The sequence below is a fragment of the Tursiops truncatus genome, chromosome 16, assembly GCF_011762595.2.
Source record: "Tursiops truncatus isolate mTurTru1 chromosome 16, mTurTru1.mat.Y, whole genome shotgun sequence".
In the NCBI taxonomy this organism is placed as follows: Eukaryota; Metazoa; Chordata; class Mammalia; order Artiodactyla; family Delphinidae; genus Tursiops; species Tursiops truncatus.
Window position 1 is genome coordinate 28,071,301 of NC_047049.1, and position 17,766 is coordinate 28,089,066.

At 40.1% G+C, this 17,766-nt stretch overlaps 1 protein-coding gene across 1 annotated transcript in view; it reads right to left on the reverse strand.

The window, feature by feature from the left end:
• Positions 1–17,766, reverse strand: part of ABCC2 (ATP binding cassette subfamily C member 2) — a 66,930-nt gene that overhangs the window by 24,602 nt on the left and 24,562 nt on the right. The window contains exons 14-16 of the mRNA XM_033841898.2: positions 17,510–17,576; positions 15,911–16,037; positions 13,816–13,992 (exon numbers count right to left, since the gene is read on the reverse strand). Of these exons, the coding sequence (XP_033697789.1) occupies positions 13,816–13,992; positions 15,911–16,037; positions 17,510–17,576 (371 nt within the window). The remainder of the gene's footprint in view (positions 1–13,815; positions 13,993–15,910; positions 16,038–17,509; positions 17,577–17,766) is intronic.

Sequence of the window (17,766 nt, forward strand, 5' to 3'; positions counted from 1 at the left end):
ATTCGAATTATAGGGGTCTCAGAAGAAGAAAAAAAAGGGACCGAGAAAATATTTGAAGAGATTATACTTGAAAATTTTCCTAATATGGGAAAGGAAATAGTCAATCAAGTCCAGGAAGTGCAGAGAGTCCCATACAAGATAAATCCAAGGAGAAACATGCCAAGACACATATTAATCAAACTATCAAACTTAAATACAAAGAAAAAATATTAAAAGCAGCAAGGGAAAAGCAACAAATAACATACAAGGGAATCTCCATAAGGTTAACAGCTGATCTTTCAGCAGAAACTCTGCAAGCCAAAAGGGAGTGGCAGGACATATTTAAAGTGATGAAGGGGAAAAAACCTACAACCAAGATTACTCTACCTGGCAAGGATAACATTCAGATTCGACCGAGAAATTAAAACATTTACAGACAAGCAAAAGCTAAGAGAATTTAGCACCACCAAACCAGCTTTACAACAAATGCTAAAGGAACTTATCTACGCAGGAAACACAAGAGAAGGAAAAGACCTACAATAACAAACCCAAAACAATTAAGTAAATGGTAATAGGGACATGCATATCGATAACTACCTTAAATGTAAATGGATTAAATGCTCCAATCAAAAGTCAGAGACTGGCTGAATGGATACAAAAACAAGACCCATATATATGCTGTCTACAAGAGACCCACTTCAGACCTAGGGACACATACAGACTAAAAGTGAGGGGATGACAATGTTCATTGCAGCACTATTTACAATAACCAGGACATGGAAGCAATCTAAGTGTCCATCGACAGACGAATGGATAAAGAAGATGTGGTACATATATACAATGGAATATTACTCAGCCATAAAAAGAAACAAAATTCAGTTATTTGTATTGAGGTGGATGGACCTAGAGTCTGTCATACAGAGTGAAGTAAGTCAGAAAAAGAAAAACAAATACCATATGCTAACACATATATATGAAATCTAAAAACAATGGTTCTGAAGAACCTAGGGACAGAACACAAATAAAGATGCAGACATAGAGAATGGACTTGAGGACACGGGGAGGGGGAAGGGTAAGCTGTGACAAAGTGAGAGAGTGGCATGGACATATATACACTACCAAATGTAAAACTGATAGCTAGTGGAAAGCAGCCACATAGCACAGGGAAATCAGCTTGGTGCTTTGTGACCACCTGGAGGGGTGGGATAGGGAGGGTGGGAGGGAGGGAGATGCAAGAGAGAAGAGATATGGGAACATATGTATATCTAAAATTGATTCACTTTGTTATAAAGCAGAAACTAACACACCACTGTAAAGCAATTATACCCAAATAAAGCTGTTAAATAAACAAATAAAACAAAAATAAAAAAAGATGTGGCACACATATACAATGGAATATTACTCAGCCATAAAAAGAAACGAAATTGAGTTATTTGTAGTGAGGTGGATGGACCTAGAGTCTCTCATATAGAGTGAAGCAAGTCAGAAAGAGAAAAACAAATACCATATGCTAACACATAAATATGGAATCTAAAAAAAATGGTTTTGAAGAACCAAGGGGCAGGACACAAATAAAGATGCAGACATAGAGAATGGACTTGAGGACACAGGGAGAGAGAAGGGTAAGCTGTGACAAAGTGAGAGAGTGGCATGGACATATACACACTACCAAATGTAAAATTGATAGCTAGTGGAAAGCAGCCACATAGCACAGGGAGATCAGCTTGGTGCTTTGTGACCACCTAGAGGGGTGGGATAGGGAGGGTGGGAGGGAGACACAAGAGGGAGGAGATATGGGCATATATGTATATGTATAGCTGATTCACTTTGTTATAAAGCAGAAACTACCATACCATTGTAGAGCAACTATACTCCAATAAAGATATTCAAAAAAAAAAAAGTGAGGGGATGGAAAAAGATATTCCATGCAAATGGAAATCAAAAGAGAGCTGGAGTAGCAATTCTCATATCAGACAAATAGACTTTAAAATAAAGACTATTACAAGAGACAAAGAAGGACACTACATAATGATCACGGAATCGATCCAAGAAGAAGATATAACAATTGTAAATATTTATGTACCCAACATAGGAGGACCTCAATACATAAGGCAACTGCTAACAGCCGTAAAAGGGGAAATAGACAGTAACACATTCATAGTAGGGGACTTTAACACCCCACTTTCACCAATGGACAGATCATCCAACATGAAAAGAAATAAGGAAACACAAGCTTTAAAAGATACATTAAACAAGATGGACTTAATTGATATTTATAGGACTTTCCATCCAAAAACAACAGAATACACTTTCTTCTCAAGTGCTCATGGAACATTCTCCAGGATAGATCATATCTTGGGTCACAAATCAAGCCTTGGTAAATTTAAGAAAATTGAAATCGTATCAGGTATCTTTTCTGACCACAATGCTATGAGACTAGATATCAATTACAGGAAAAAATCTGTAGAAATACAAACACATGGAGGCTAAACAATACACTACTAAATAACCAAGAGATCACTGAAGAAATCAAAGAGGAAATCAAAAAATACCTAGAAACAAATGACAATGAAAACACGATGACTCAAAACCTATGGGATGCAGCAAGAGCAGTTCTAAGAGGGAAGTTTATAGCAATACAGCCCTACCTCAAGAAACAAGAAACATCTCAAATAAACAACCTAACCTTATACCTAAAGCAATTAGGGAAAGAAGAACAAGAAAACCCTCAAAGTTAGCAGAAGGAAAGAAATCAAAGATCAGATCAGAAATAAAAAGAAATGAAGGAAATAATAGCAAAGATCAATAGAACTAAAAGCTGGTTTTTTGAGAAGATAAACAAAATTGATAAACCATTAGCCAGACTCATCAAGAAAAAAAGGGAGAAGACTCAAATCAATAGAATCAGAAATGAAAAAGGAGAAGTAACAACTGACACTGCAGAAATACAAAGGATCATGAGAAACTGCTATAAGTAACTATATGCCAATAAAATGGGCAACCTGGAAATGGACAAATTCTTAGAAAAGCACAACTTCCTGAGACTGAACCAGGAAGAAATAGAAAATATAAACAGACTGATCACAAGCACTGAAATTGAAACTGTAATTAAAAATCTTCCAACAAACAGAAGTCCAGGACCAGATGGATTAACAGGCAAATTCTATCAAACATTTAGAAAGGAGTTAACACCTATCCTTCTCAAACTCTTCCAAAATATAGCAGAGGGAAGAATACTCCCAAACTCATTCTACGAGGCCACCATCACCCTGATACCAAAACCAGACAAAGATGTCACAAAGAAAGAAAACTACAGGCTGATGTCATTGATGAACACAGATGCGAAAATCCTCAACAAAATACTATCAAACAGAATCCAGCAGCACATTAAAAGGATCATACACCATGATCAAGTGGGGTTTATCCAAGGAATGCAAGAATACTTCAATATATGTAAATCAATCAATGTGGCAAACCATATTAACAAACTGAAGGAGAAAAACCATATGATCATCTCAATAGATGTAGAAAAAGCTTTCGACTAAATTCAACACCCATTTATGATAAAAACCCTTCAGAAAGTAGGCATAGAGGGAACTTACGTCAACATAATACAGGCCATATATAACAAACCTACAGCCAACATCATTCTCAATGGTGAAAAGCTGAAACCATTTCCTCTAAGATCAGGAACAAGACAAGGCTGTCCACTCTCACCACTAATATTCAACATAGTTTTGGAAGTTTTAGCCACAGCAATCAGAGAAGAAAAAGAAATAAAAGGAATCCAAATCAGAAAAGAAGTGAAGCTGTCACTGCTTGCAGATGACATGATACTATACATAAAGACTCCTAAAGATGATACAGAAAACTACTAGAGCTAATCAATGAATTTCATAAAGTAGCAGGATACAAAATTATTACACAGAAATATCTTGCATTCCTATACACTAATGATGAAAAATAGGAAAAAGAAATTAAGGAAACACTCCCATTTACCATTGCAACAAAAAGAATAAAATAGCTAGAAATAAACCTACTTAAGGAGACAAAAGACCTGCATGAAGAAAACTATAAGACACTGATGAAAGAAATTAAAGATGATATAAGCAGATGGAGAGATATACTGTGTTCTTGGATTGGAAGAATCAACATTGTGAAAATGACTATACTACCCCAAGCAATCTACAGATTCAATGCAATCCCTACCAAACTACCAATGGCATTTTTCACAGAATTAGAAGAAAAAATTTCACAATTTGTACAGAAACTCAAAAGACCCCAAAGAGCCAAAGCAATCTTGAGAAGGAAAAACGGAGCCGGAGAAATCAGGCTTCCTGACTTCAAACTATACTACAAATCTACAGTAATCAAGACAGTATGGTACCGACACAAAAACAGAAATATAGATCAATGGAACAGGATAGAAAGCCCAGAGATAAACCCACGCACATATGGTCATCTTATTTTTGATAAAGGAGGCAAGAATATACAATGGAGAAAAGATAGCTTCTTCAATAAGTGGTGCTGGGAAAACTGGACAGCTACATGTAAAAGAATGAAATTAGAACACCTCCTAACACCATACACAAAAATAAACTCAAAATGGATGAAAGACCTAAATGTAAGGCCAGACACTATAAAACTCTTAGAGGAAAACAGGCAGAACACTCTATGACATAAATCACAGCAAGATCCTTTTTGACCCACCTCCTAGAGAAATGGAAATAAAAACAAAAATAAACAAATGGGACCTAATGAAACTTAAAAGCTTTTGCACAACAAAGGAAACCATAAACAAGACGAAAAGACAACCCTCAGAATGGGAGAAAATATTTGCAAACGAAGCAACTGACAAAGGATTAATCTCCAATATTTACAAGCAGCTCATGCAGCTCGATATCAAAAAAACAAACAACCCAATCCAAAAATGGGCAGAAGACCTAGATAGACATTTCTCCAAAGAAGATATACAGATTGCCAACAAACACATAAAAGAATGCTCAACATCATTAATTATGAGAGAAATGCAAATCAAAACTGCAATGTGATATCACCTCACACCAGTCAGAATGGCCATCATCAAAAAATCTACAAACAGATGAAGACTTGGAGGCTGGGGGAGAGTGGCTTGCTCAGAGAGAACACAGAACTTCTGCGCCCTTTCCTCAGACCTTGCCCTGTGCATCGCTTTCATTGGGCTGTCCCTTTTTGTAACAGAAATAAGAGTGATTCCAGGGGATGCCTCTTTACAGGAGCCAAACCTTGGAATGCAACGTCAGAAAGCTATTTCCCTAAAGTCTCCGATGTCAAGGAGAGGTGGCATCCTTTAGTCCGTGAGTACTGGAATTGGAGTCAGATATCCTGAAGTCAAATCCCAGCTCACCAAGAAGAACATGCTTACTTCACAGATCTGAAGTCTTGGATGAACTCTTCTTGTTTCCATCCACCTTCCTGAACAGCAGCAATGAACCTGTGCCTCAGATACAGATGGATAAACCAAACTGATTAACATGGAACTTACAAAGCTTAGCAGGAGGTGATCCCAGGAGGCCAAAGCTGTCTTTCAAAGTCTTTGAGCTCTGAGCCGTATGGATGAAAGGCTCTTGGTGCTGCAGCCAGGAGTCAGTGCTGTGCCTCTGACGTGGGAGAGCCAACTTCAGGACACTGGTCCACAAGAGACCTCCCAGCTCCACGTAATATCAAATGGCGAAAATCTCCCAGAGATCTCCATCTCAACACCAACACCCAGCTTCACTCAACGACCAGCAAGCTACAGTGCTGGACACCCTATGCCAAACAACAAGCAAGACAGGAACACAACCCCACCCATTAGCAGAGAGGCTGCCTAAAATCATAATAAGGCCACAGACACCACAAAACACACCACCAGACGTGGACCTGCCCACCAGAAGGACAAGATCCAGCCTCATCCACCAGAACACAGGCACTAGTCCCCTCCACCAGGAAGCCTACACAGCCCACTGAACCAACTTTAGCCACTGGGGACAGACACCAAAAACAATGGGAACTATGAACCTGCAGCCTGCAAAAAGGAGATCCCAAACAGAGTAAGATAAGCAAAATGAGAAGACAGAAATACACACAGCAGATGAAGGAGCAATATAAAAACCCACCAGACCTAACAAATGAAGAGGAAATAGGCAGTCTACCTGAAAAAGAGTTCAGAATAATGAGAGTAAAGATGATCCAAGATCTTGGAAATAGAATAGAGAAAATGCAAGAAACATTTAACAAGGACCTAGAAGAACTAAAGAGGAAACAAGCAACGATGAACAACACAATAAATGAAATTAAAAATACTCTAGAAGGGGGCTTCCCTGGTGGTGCAGTGGTTGAGAGTCTGCCTGCCAATGCACGGGGCACGGGTTCGTGCCCTGGTCTGGGAGGATCCCACATGTGGCAAAGCAGCTGGGCCCGTGAGCCATGGCTGCTGAGCCTGTGCGTCTGGAGCCTGTGCTCTGCAATGGGAGAGGCCACAACAGTGAGAGGCCTGCGTACCGCAAAAAACAAAAACAAAAACAAAAAGAATACTCTAGAAGGGATCAATAGTAGAATAACTGAGGCAGAAGAACGGATAAGTGACTAGGAAGATAAAATAGTGGAAATAACTACTGCAGAGCAGAATAAAGAAAAAGAATGAAAAGAACTGAGGACAGTCTCAGAGACCTCTGGGACAACATTAAATGCACCAACATTCAAATAATAGGGGTCCCAGAAGAAGAAGAGAAAAAGAAGGGGACTGAGAAAATATTTGAAGAGATTATAGTTGAAAACTTCCCTAATATGGGAAAGGAAATAGTTAATCAAGTACAGGAAGCACAGAGAGTCCTATACAGGATAAATGCAAGCAGAAACACGCCAAGACACATATTAATCAAACTATCAAAAATTAAATACAGGGCTTCCCTGGTGGTGCAGTGGTTGAGAATCTGCCTGCCGATGCAGGAGACACGGGTTTGAGCCCTGGTCTGGGAGGATCCCACATGCTGCGGAGCAACTAGGCCCGTGAGCCACAACTACTGAGCCTGCGCGTCTGGAGCCTGTGCTCCGCAACAAGAAAGGCCAAGATAGTGAGAGGCCCGCACACTGCGATGAAGAGTGGCCCCCGCTTCCTGCAACTGGAGAAAGCCCTCGCACAGAAACGAAGACCCAACACAGCCAAAAATAAATAAATAAACAAACCAATGAACCACATTAAAAAACAAAACAAAAAACAACACAACAAAAAACCAACTCCTTGCCAGTGTAATACAACAACAAAAAAATTAAATACAAAGAAAATATATTAAAAGCAGCAAGAGAAAAACAACAAATAACACACAAGGGAATCCCGATAAGGTTAACAGCTGATCTTTCAGCAGAAACTCTGCAAGCCAGAAGGGAGTGGCAGGACATATTTAAAGTGATGAAGGAGAAAAACCTACAACCAAGATTACTCTACCCAGCAAGGATCTCATTCAGATTTGATGGAGAAATTAAAACCTTTACAGACAAGCAAAAGTGGAGAGAGTTCAGCACCACCAAAGCAGCTTTACAACAAATGCTAAAGGAACTTCTCTAGGCAGGAAACACAAGAGAAGGAAAAGACCTACAATACCAAACCCAAAATAATTAAGAAAATGGGAATAGGAATATACATATCAATAATTACCTTAAATGTAAATGGATTAAATGCTCCCACCAAAAGACACAGACTGGCTGAATGGATACAAAAACAAGACCCATATATATGCTGTCTACAAGAGACCCACTGCAGACCTAGGGACACATAAAGACTGAAAGTGAGGGGATGGAAAAAGATATTCCATGCAAATGGAAATCAAAAGAGAGCTGGAGTAGCAATTCTCATATCAGACAAATAGACTTTAAAATAAAGACTATTACAAGAGACAAAGAGGGACACTACATAATGATCAAGGGATCGATCCAAGAAGATGATATAACAATTGTAAATATTTATGCACCCAACATAGGAGCACCTCAATACATAAGGCAAATACTAACAGCCATAAAAGGGGAAATCGACAGTAACACATTCATAGTAGGAGACTTTAACACCCCACTTTCACCAATGGACAGATCATCCAAAATGAAATAAATAAGGAAACACAAGCTTTAAAAGATACATTAAACAAGATGGACTTAATTGATATTTATAGAACATTCCATCCAAAAACAAAGGAATACATATTTTTCTCAAGTGCTCATGGAACATTCTCCAGGATAGATCATATCTTGGGTCACAAATCAAGCCTTGGTAAATTTAAGAAAATTGAAATTGTACCAAGTATCCTTTCCGACCACAACGCTATGAGACTAGATATCAATTTCAGGAAAAGATCTGTAAAAAATACAAACACATGGAGACTAAACAATACACTACTTAATAACGAGTGATCACTGAAGAAATCAAAGAGGAAATCAAAAAATACCTAGAAACAAATGACAATGGAGACACAACGACCCAAAACCTATGGGATGCAGCAAAAGCAGTTCTAAGAGGGAAGTTTATACCAATACAATCCTACCTTAAGAAACAGGAAACTCTCGAGTAAACAACCTAACCTTGCACCTAAAGCAATTAGAGAAAGAACAACAAAAGAACCCCAAAGTTAGCAGAAGGAAAGAAATCATAAAGATCAGATCAGAAATAAATGAAAAAGAAATGAAGGAAACGATAGCAAAGATCAATAAAACTAAAAGCTGGTTCTTTGAGAAGATAAACAAAATTGATAAACCATTAGCCAGACTCATCAAGAAAAAAAGGGTGAAGACTCAAATCAATAGAATTAGAAATGAAAAAGGAGAAGTAACAAATGACACTGCAGAAATACAAAGGATCATGAGAAACTGCTATAAGTAACTATATGCCAATAATATGGACAAATTCTTAGAAAGGCACAACCCACCAAGACTGAATCAGGAAGAAATAGAAAATATGAACAGACTGATCACAAGCACTGAAATTGAAACTGTGATTAAAAATCTTCCAATAAACAAAAGCCCAGGACCAGATGGCTTCACAGGCGAATTCTTTCAAACCTTTAGAGAAGAGCTAACACCTATCCTTCTCAAACTCTTCCAAAATATAACAGAGGGAGGAACACTCCCAAACTCATTCTACAAGGCCACCATCACCCTGATACCAAAACCAGACAAAGATGTCACAAAGAAAGAAAACTACAGGCTGATATCACTGATGAACATAGATGCGAAAAACCTCAACAAAATACTATCAAACAGAATCCAACAGCACATTAAAAGGATCATACGCCATGATCAAGTGGGGTTTATTCCAGGAATGCAAGGATTCTTCAATATACGCAAATCAACCAACGTGATACACCATATTAACAAATTGAAGCAGAAAAACCATATGATCATCTCAATAGATGCAGAGAAAGCTTTCGACAAAATTCAACACCCATTTATGATAAAAACCCTGCAGAAAGTAGGCATAGAGGGAACTTTCCTCAACATAATAAAGGCCATATATGACAAACCCACAGCCAACATCATCCTCAATGGTGAAAAACTGAAAGCATTTCCACTAAGATCAGGAACAAGACAAGGTTGTCCACTCTCACCACTAATATTCAACATAGTTTTGGAAGTTTTAGCCACAGCAATCAGAGAAGAAAAAGAAATAAAAGGAATCCAAATCGGAAAAGAAGAAGTAAAGCTGTCACTGTTTGCAGATAACATGATACTATACATAGAGAATCCTAAAGATGCTACCAGAAAACTACTAGAGCTAATCACTGAATTTGGTAAAGTAGCAGGATACAAAATTAATGCACAGAAATCTCACGCGTTCCTATACACTAATGATGAAAAATCTGAAAGTGAAATTAAGAAAACACTCCCATTTACCATTGCAATAAAAAGAATAAAATATCTAGGAATAAACCTACCTAAGGAGACAAAAGACCTGTATGCAGAAAATTATAAGACACTGATGAAAGAAATTAAAGATGATACAAATAGATGGAGAGATATACCATGTTCTTAGATTGGAAGAATCAACATTGTGAAAATGACTCTACTACCCAAAGCAATCTACAGATTCAATGCAATCCCTATCAAACTACCACTGGCATTTTTCACAGAACTAGAACAAAAAATTTCACAATTTGTATGGAAACACAAAAGACCCCGAATAGCCAAAGCAATCTTGAGAATGAAAAATGGAGCCAGAGGAATCAGGCTCCCTGACTTCAGACTATACTACAAAGCTACAGTAATCAAGACAGTATGGTACTGGCACAAAAACAGAAATATACATCAATGGAACAGAATAGAAAGCCCAGAGATACACCCACACACATATGGTCACCTTATCTTTGATAAAGGAGGCAGGAATGTACAGTGGAGAAAGGACAGCCTCTTCAATAAGTGGTGCTGGCAAAACTGGACAGGTACATGTAAAAGTATGAGATTAGAACACTCCCTAACACCATACATAAAAATAAACTCAAAATGGATTTATGACCTAAATGTAAGGCTAGAAGCTATCAAACTCTTAGAGGAAAACATAGAACAGAACACTCTATGACATAAATCACAGCAAGAACCTTTTTGACCCACCTCCTAGAGAAATGGAAATAAAACCAAAAATAAACAAATGGGACCTAGTGAAACTTGAAAGCTTTTGCACAGCAAGGGAAACCATAAACAAGACCAAAAGACAACCCTCAGGATGCGAGAAAATATTTGCAAATGAAGCAACTGACAAAGGACTAATCTCCAAAATTTACAAGCAGCTCATGCAGCTCAATAACAAAAAAACAAACAACCCAATCCAAAAATGGGCAGAAGACCTAGATAGACATTTCTCCAAAGAAGATATACAGACTGCCAACAAACACATGAAAGAACGCTCAACATCATTAATCATTAGAGAAATGCAAATCAAAACTACAATGAGATATCATCTCACACCAGTCAGAATGGCCATCATCAAAAAATTTAGAAACAATAAATGCTGGAGAGGGTGTGGAGAAAAGGGAACACTCTTGCACTGCTGGTGGGAATGTGAATTGGTTCAGCCACTATGGAGAACAGTATGGAGGTTCCTTAAAAAACTACAAATAGAACTACCATATGACCCAGCAATCCCACTACTGGGCATATACGCTGAGAAAGCCATAATTCAAAAAGTCATGTACCAAAATGTTCATTGCAGCTCTATTTACAATAGCCTGGAGATGGAAACAACCTAAGTGCCCATCATCGGATGAATGGATAAAGAAGATGTGGCACATATATACAATGGAATATTACTCAGCCATAAAAAGAAACGAAATTGAGCTATTTGTAATGAGGTGGAAAGACCTAGAGTCTGTCATACAGAGTGAAGTAAGTCAGAAAGAGAAAGACAAATACCATATGCTAACACATATATATGGAATTTAAGAAAAAAATGTCATGAAGAACCTAGGGATAAGACAGGAATAAAGACCCAGATCTACTGGAGAACGGACTTGAGGATATGGGGAGGGAGAAGGGTGAGCTCTGACAGGGCGAGAGAGAGGCATGGACATATATACACTAACAAACGTAAGGTAGATAGCTAGTGGGAAGCAGACACATGGCACAGGGTTATCAGCTCGGTGCTTTGTGACCGCCTGGAGGGGTGGGAGGGAGGGAGACGCAAGAGGGAAGAGATATGGGAACATATGTATAACTGATTCACTGTGTTATAAAGCAAAAACTAACACAACATTGTAAAGCAATTATACCCCAATAAAGATGTTAAAAAATAAATAAATAAAAATAGAACTACCATATGACCCAGCAATCCCACTACTGGGCATATACCCTGAGAAAACCATAATTCAAAAAGAGTCATGTACCACAATATTCATTGCAGCTTTATTTACAATAGCCACGACGTGGAAGCAACCTAAGTGTCCATCGACAGATGAATGGATAAAGAAGATGTGGCACATATATACAATGGAATATTACTCAGCCATAAAATAACGAAATTGAGTTATTTGTAGTGAGGTGGATGGACCTAGAGTCTGTCATACTGAGTGAAGTAAGTCAGAAAGAGAAAAACAAATACCGTATGGTAACACATATATATGGAATCTAAAACAAGTGGTTCTGAAGAACATAGGGGCAGGATAGGAATAAAGACGCAGACATAAAGAATGAACTTGAGGACACGGGGAGGGCGAAAGTAAGCTGGGACGAAGTTAGAGAGTGGTATGGACATATATACACTACCGAATGTAAAATAGATAGCTAGTGGGAAACAGCCACATCAGCTCAGTGCTTTGTGACCACCTAGAAGGCTGGGATAGGGAGGGTGGGAGGGAGATGCATGAGGGAGGAGATATGGGGATAGATGTGTATGTATAGCTGATTCTCTTTGTTATAAAGCAGAAAGTAACACACCATTGTAAAGCAATTATACTGCAATAAAGATGTTAAAAGAAAAAAAAGCTTCTATTGCAATGCAGGGGACACCAGTTCGATCCTTGTTTGGGGAACTAAGATCCCACATGCTGCGGGAAAATTAAGCCCATGTGCCACAGCTAAAGAGCCCATGTGCCACAATTACAGAGCTCATATGCTCTGGATCCCATATGCCGCAACTAGAGAGAAGCCTGCACACGCACCACAACGAGGTGAAGAGCCCATGCGCCACAACAAAAGATCACACATGCCACAACTAACACCCAACACAGCCAATAAATACATAAATATTTAAAATATTTAAAAATAATAATTTTAAAATATTTTAAAATAATAATAAAAAAAACATTCCCTGAAAGCTATTGAGGGGTTTGGGTCTTTTGAGCATGAGCTGACGATTCTCCTTGCTGGGCCCTGCAATAAACACTGTACTTTCATTCACCACAACGCAACGTCAGTAGATTGGCTGTGCTGTGTGGTGGGCAGCCAGACCCAAGTTCAGTTCAGTAACACAAGTTCCTTTATACAAATAAATATCTTTGATTCAAATAAATAACTTTAGGCCCAATAATTAAAAGCATGGCCAACTTACCATTTTATATCATATAATTTACTTATTTTGTTGTTGTTGTTGCTTCTTCCCCATGAGAATGTAGAGCTATATCAGGGTAGATTTCCTCTGTTTGTGGATGTAACTCCAGCACTTAAAATAGTGTGTGGCACATAGTAGGTACTCAATAAAAATATGCTGAATTAATGAACAAAATCTTTCTAGAGCTATATCTTCACTAGTCTTCTAACATCTCAAGATCTTTCCCCCAAAAACTGCTATATTCATGTTTAGTAATGGGGAAAGAGTATAAAAACATCCCAAATATGTAGTAATCAGGGATTTCTAAACAAATTATACTATATTCATATAATTCAAAACAGTCATTAAAAATTAATTTTTAAGAAAGGCATTTGACAACATGAGAAAATAATATACTCTAAATTTCTATGTGTTCAAAGCAGATTATTAGAACCATACTCTGGTCCTCACTGGTATACAGAAGTAGAGTCAGGACAACTAGGCTCTGGTCTGCCTCTGGCCCTCCACCTGTGAGGTCAAATTTGGGTCAGCTGCTTCTTAGTTAACCTCTCAGGTCCTAGCCTCATCATCTCTCCTTTAGGTTACACAGTTCCTATATTTGCTTCTAGGTACAAAATTTTAAATTTCTGAGTTATTTGCACAAAATATTGTGCAAACTCATGTTTTCTGGTGTTTGTTCCAGGCTTGACCATCAAAATTGATCAACTATTTTACTGTCATGTACTTCTTCATCACCCTTACTCTTTTCCTTCATTATTTCTTCACCCTTCAAGGCCCCTTGGTGTCCCAAGTACCTTCTCTCCAATCTCAGCCAGATCTCCCCCAGGCAGCACTTCCAAGTCGGGGAAGAGGGCACAGGCCTCCAGAACTTGCTGGTATTTCTTTTCATCCAACTCTGACCCAAAAAGGATGTTGTCCTTTATGGTGCCGTTCTGGATCCAGGACTGCTGCGGGACATAGGCTACAGTGCCCTAGGATGGGAAGGGTCAGACCATATGACAGTTTTGTTCCTCTGGAAATGCAGTGTTGAAGGAGGGGGTGGCAGGAGTTGGGAGGAACAAATGGAATGTAGATTTTTTAAAAATGTCAGGCTGACTGAGCAATTGATATTTATAAAGGTGCATGTATTTATTGCACCATCCAGGGAGAAAGATTCAATATCCTATGCGTCATTTGCAGTCTCCTTTTTTGGACTATCACTCTCTAGCCATGATCCAAAAAGTGGAGGATGACTGCACGTGCTGCTTCTAGAACAGGCTTTTAGTCAGACCCCAAAGAGTTTACTAGGACCAACAGAGGGCCAACACCGATGGGGGAATGGTGTAGACAACATCTTAGGAAGCAAGAACTAAGAGATTGAAATTTGGGTACCAGACTGATGCACAAAACAGATCGTGTCAAATGAGAGATGGAGCCTGATAAACACCTGTGGGACAAACCCAGTTATGAGTTAGCAAGAAAAAGCTTCTTGAAAGGAGTTAGGAGGCAGAGTTAAATCTGTAGAGTCTGCTCTGCTATACTGCATGTTTATTTAATGCAAATTATCTCATTAGTAATCAGTAAATCAGGGAATAATGTCAGTATAATGTGGAAGAAGTGTTGGTTCTTAAAATTTTTCCAAGCATGTCAGTGTAAAGCAATTAGGGGCAAGCTTTCTTATAATTAAGAAGAAAGGCTTAGCAATATATGAAGATCTTAAGAAAAGCTAAAAATCTATAGACGTGCCTCTTTTTGGTGCGAGTAGTGGCTGGTTAAATGATTCCAAATACCTGTAATTTCCCCTAAATTTAGCTCTCTGGGGAAGCTGAGAGTACTGATGGAGATGCCATGAAAACATTTCTTCTCTATTTAAAAAAATTATAATTGACGACATCTATACTCTATGTCATGTTTTTGTACGGAAGCAAGTGCCCTCAAACACCCAGCTCTCGGGCTTCCCTGGTGGCGCAGTGGTTGAGAGTCCGCCTGCCGGTGCAGGGGACGCGGGTTCGTGCCCCGGTCCGCGAAGATCCCGCATGCCGCGGAGCGGCTGGGTCCGTGAGCCATGGCCGCTGAGCCTGCGCGTCCGGAGCCTGTGCTCCGCAACGGGAGAGGCCACGACAGTGAGAGGCCCGCGTACCGCCAAAAAAAAAAAAAAAAATCCCAGCTCTCAAAAGAAGAGGTGAGAGGCCCAGAACTAATTGTGAAGCTGGGTGTAATTGTCAGTGTAGATTTTACAGTGCTACTGTTTTTTTTTGTTTGTTTTTTGCGGTACGCGGGCCTCTCACTGTCGTGGCCTCTCCCGTTGCGGAGCACAGGCTCCGGACGCGCAGGCTCAGCGGCCATGGCTCACGGACCCAGCCGCTCCGCGGCATGCGGGATCTTCGCGGACCGGGGCACGAACCCGCGTCCCCTGCATCGGCAGGCGGACTCTCAACCACTGCGCCACCAGGGAAGCCCAGTGCTACTGTTTTAATTGTTATCGCTGTTGTTGTTTTTGTTGCTACCCTGTTTACAAAGTTACATATGTTTTTAATGATCTGTTGCAACTCTTTCCCCCAGGTCCTATTATTTTTATTGTACAGTTTCGCAGAACGTGAGGTTTTCAGAAACACAGATATAGAATTACCTATACTTTGATAGAAGACATCTCTGTTCAAGTTTTCAAACTTTAGTATGCATATGAGAATCACCTGGGGAGCTCATTAAAAATGCAGGTTTTTAGAATCTACCCCAGAGTATGATTATATATGTGGGGTGGGGCAAAGAATCTACCATTTCTCCACGACCTCACCTACAGCAACATGACAGGAGTAGTTATCAGATTCTAGTTCATTCTCCCAATGAGAAGGCAGCGCCAAGAGACCACATTTGAGTGTCAGAAGTCTTCTCCTTGGCATTCCTTCTCACCTTGACCGTGATGTGCCCGTGGACATTTTCCATTTCTCCCAGCATGGCTGACATCAAGGAGGATTTCCCAGAGCCCACAGTGCCCACCACAGCCACCAGTTGGCCTGGCATAATGTCTAGGTTCACGCTGAAAGACAGAAGTGCACTTGAAAGAGAAGGGCGTGTGGAGGGGTGTTATTCAGGAGAAGTTCAAGCCACTTCTCAGACGCTCCATAGGAAGTCTGATTATTAGGAGATTTTCCCTCAAGATTGGAAAATTTGTCTTGCATATACAATACTCCAAAGTATTTCTCTAATGATTTTTTTTCTGCTCTAAGAGTTTCGAGAGTAAGTCTTCATATATAAGTTGTTTGTGCCAAATGTGAGTTTCCACTGGAAAAATTATTTTAGAACCAACGTGGTACCACTGAACAAGACCCTATTGGTTCAAGTCCCAACTCTGCCACTGCCGAGCTGTGTGATCTTGGAGGGCCACTTCTCCTGGACTCTCGTTTCTAAACTAATGGGGTTGGACAAGATTAATGTATCCCAAAGTTGGCCATTCAATGAGAATAACCATTCAATAAAACACTTGCTGAAAGCACAGATTCCCTGCTCCCCTCCCCCGGAGATCTGGCTGAGTCTGACTGGGGAGGGGCCCACACTGGGCCAGGCTCCTGGAAACTCTCTGTTCTGGCCCTATTATTTGAGTCCCTAGAACATTAGGAACATGGGGAACTTGTTCACAGGCTTTCTGAACCTGCCCCTTGAGCTGGACTCCTTCCAGACTTATCCTACTAGCAAAGTGGGAGCTATGTCCACTCTACTCTCTGCAAAGTGAGGCTTTCAGGTTGGGAAGGTTCAGAGGTGGGGCTTCTTGCCTGACACATGCTGGGCAAGCTCCAGAGTCCATGTTAAAGGATCTAGAAATAGGAGAGAAATGTGGAAAGTTCTGGGTGTAGCAGGGAGATGATCAGGTATACTCAGTTGTGAAGAAAATATCTGGCCTGCTTGGGCTCCCGGTGTGCTCTGTGGTGCTGTGCTCAGTGGCTGAGTTGGCCGTACCAGTACATACAGTGCTTAAGGAACACATTACATGCAGCAATGTGGCAAGAAAGGGTTGGCTTAAGGCAGGGGAATGTGAGAATGGGTTATGTAGATGAAAAATTCCAGATCTGAAGTTGATTATAGAGGCAGCTCCCAACAACCACTCTGGGCAAAGAAGGCAGATTTTTCTTGATTACTATTCTTAAGTGAATAAATGAACTTAAATTGAGTTCAGGTTCTTGTGTGTATCCACTACCATACCCAGAGACCTAGGCTACCTGCCAACCCTGCACTACCTCCATCCAGTCTGGAGAATAAATGTCTTCATAGGCTCTCAGCTGGACGCGCACTGTCCCACAGTAGGAAAGCAGGGTAGCAGATGTAGTTACAGGGACAGGGGCTCAGGATCTTTGCTGTCAGTTCATCCCTCCAAGAGTTTAGCCTGCACTAGTCTCTAACTGAACACATGCACATAGCTCGTTTCCCCATGTATTATATTACATGGAATTTTTCAATAACAAGACTGGCAAGGAGAATCCTAAAAAACAGCAAGAGGAAAAGGAGGCAACTCACTCTTGGATTGTGACTTCCGAATTGTGGTCCCAGGTAAAGGATGCCTCAGAAAACTGCACAGCTTTGTCTGTTGAGAAAAAGTCCCCTCTTTAAGTCAGATGTAGGTCCCCACATGTCTGTCTGCCCTTTCTCAGTCTTCAGGTGTCCCTCACTGCTTCCTCCAGCAGAGCCCAAGATTGCCTCTGTCAGGTGCTGACTCCTGAGCTGACAAGAGGCAAATGAAAGGTCCCGGGATGATACCAAGAGTTGCCTGCATA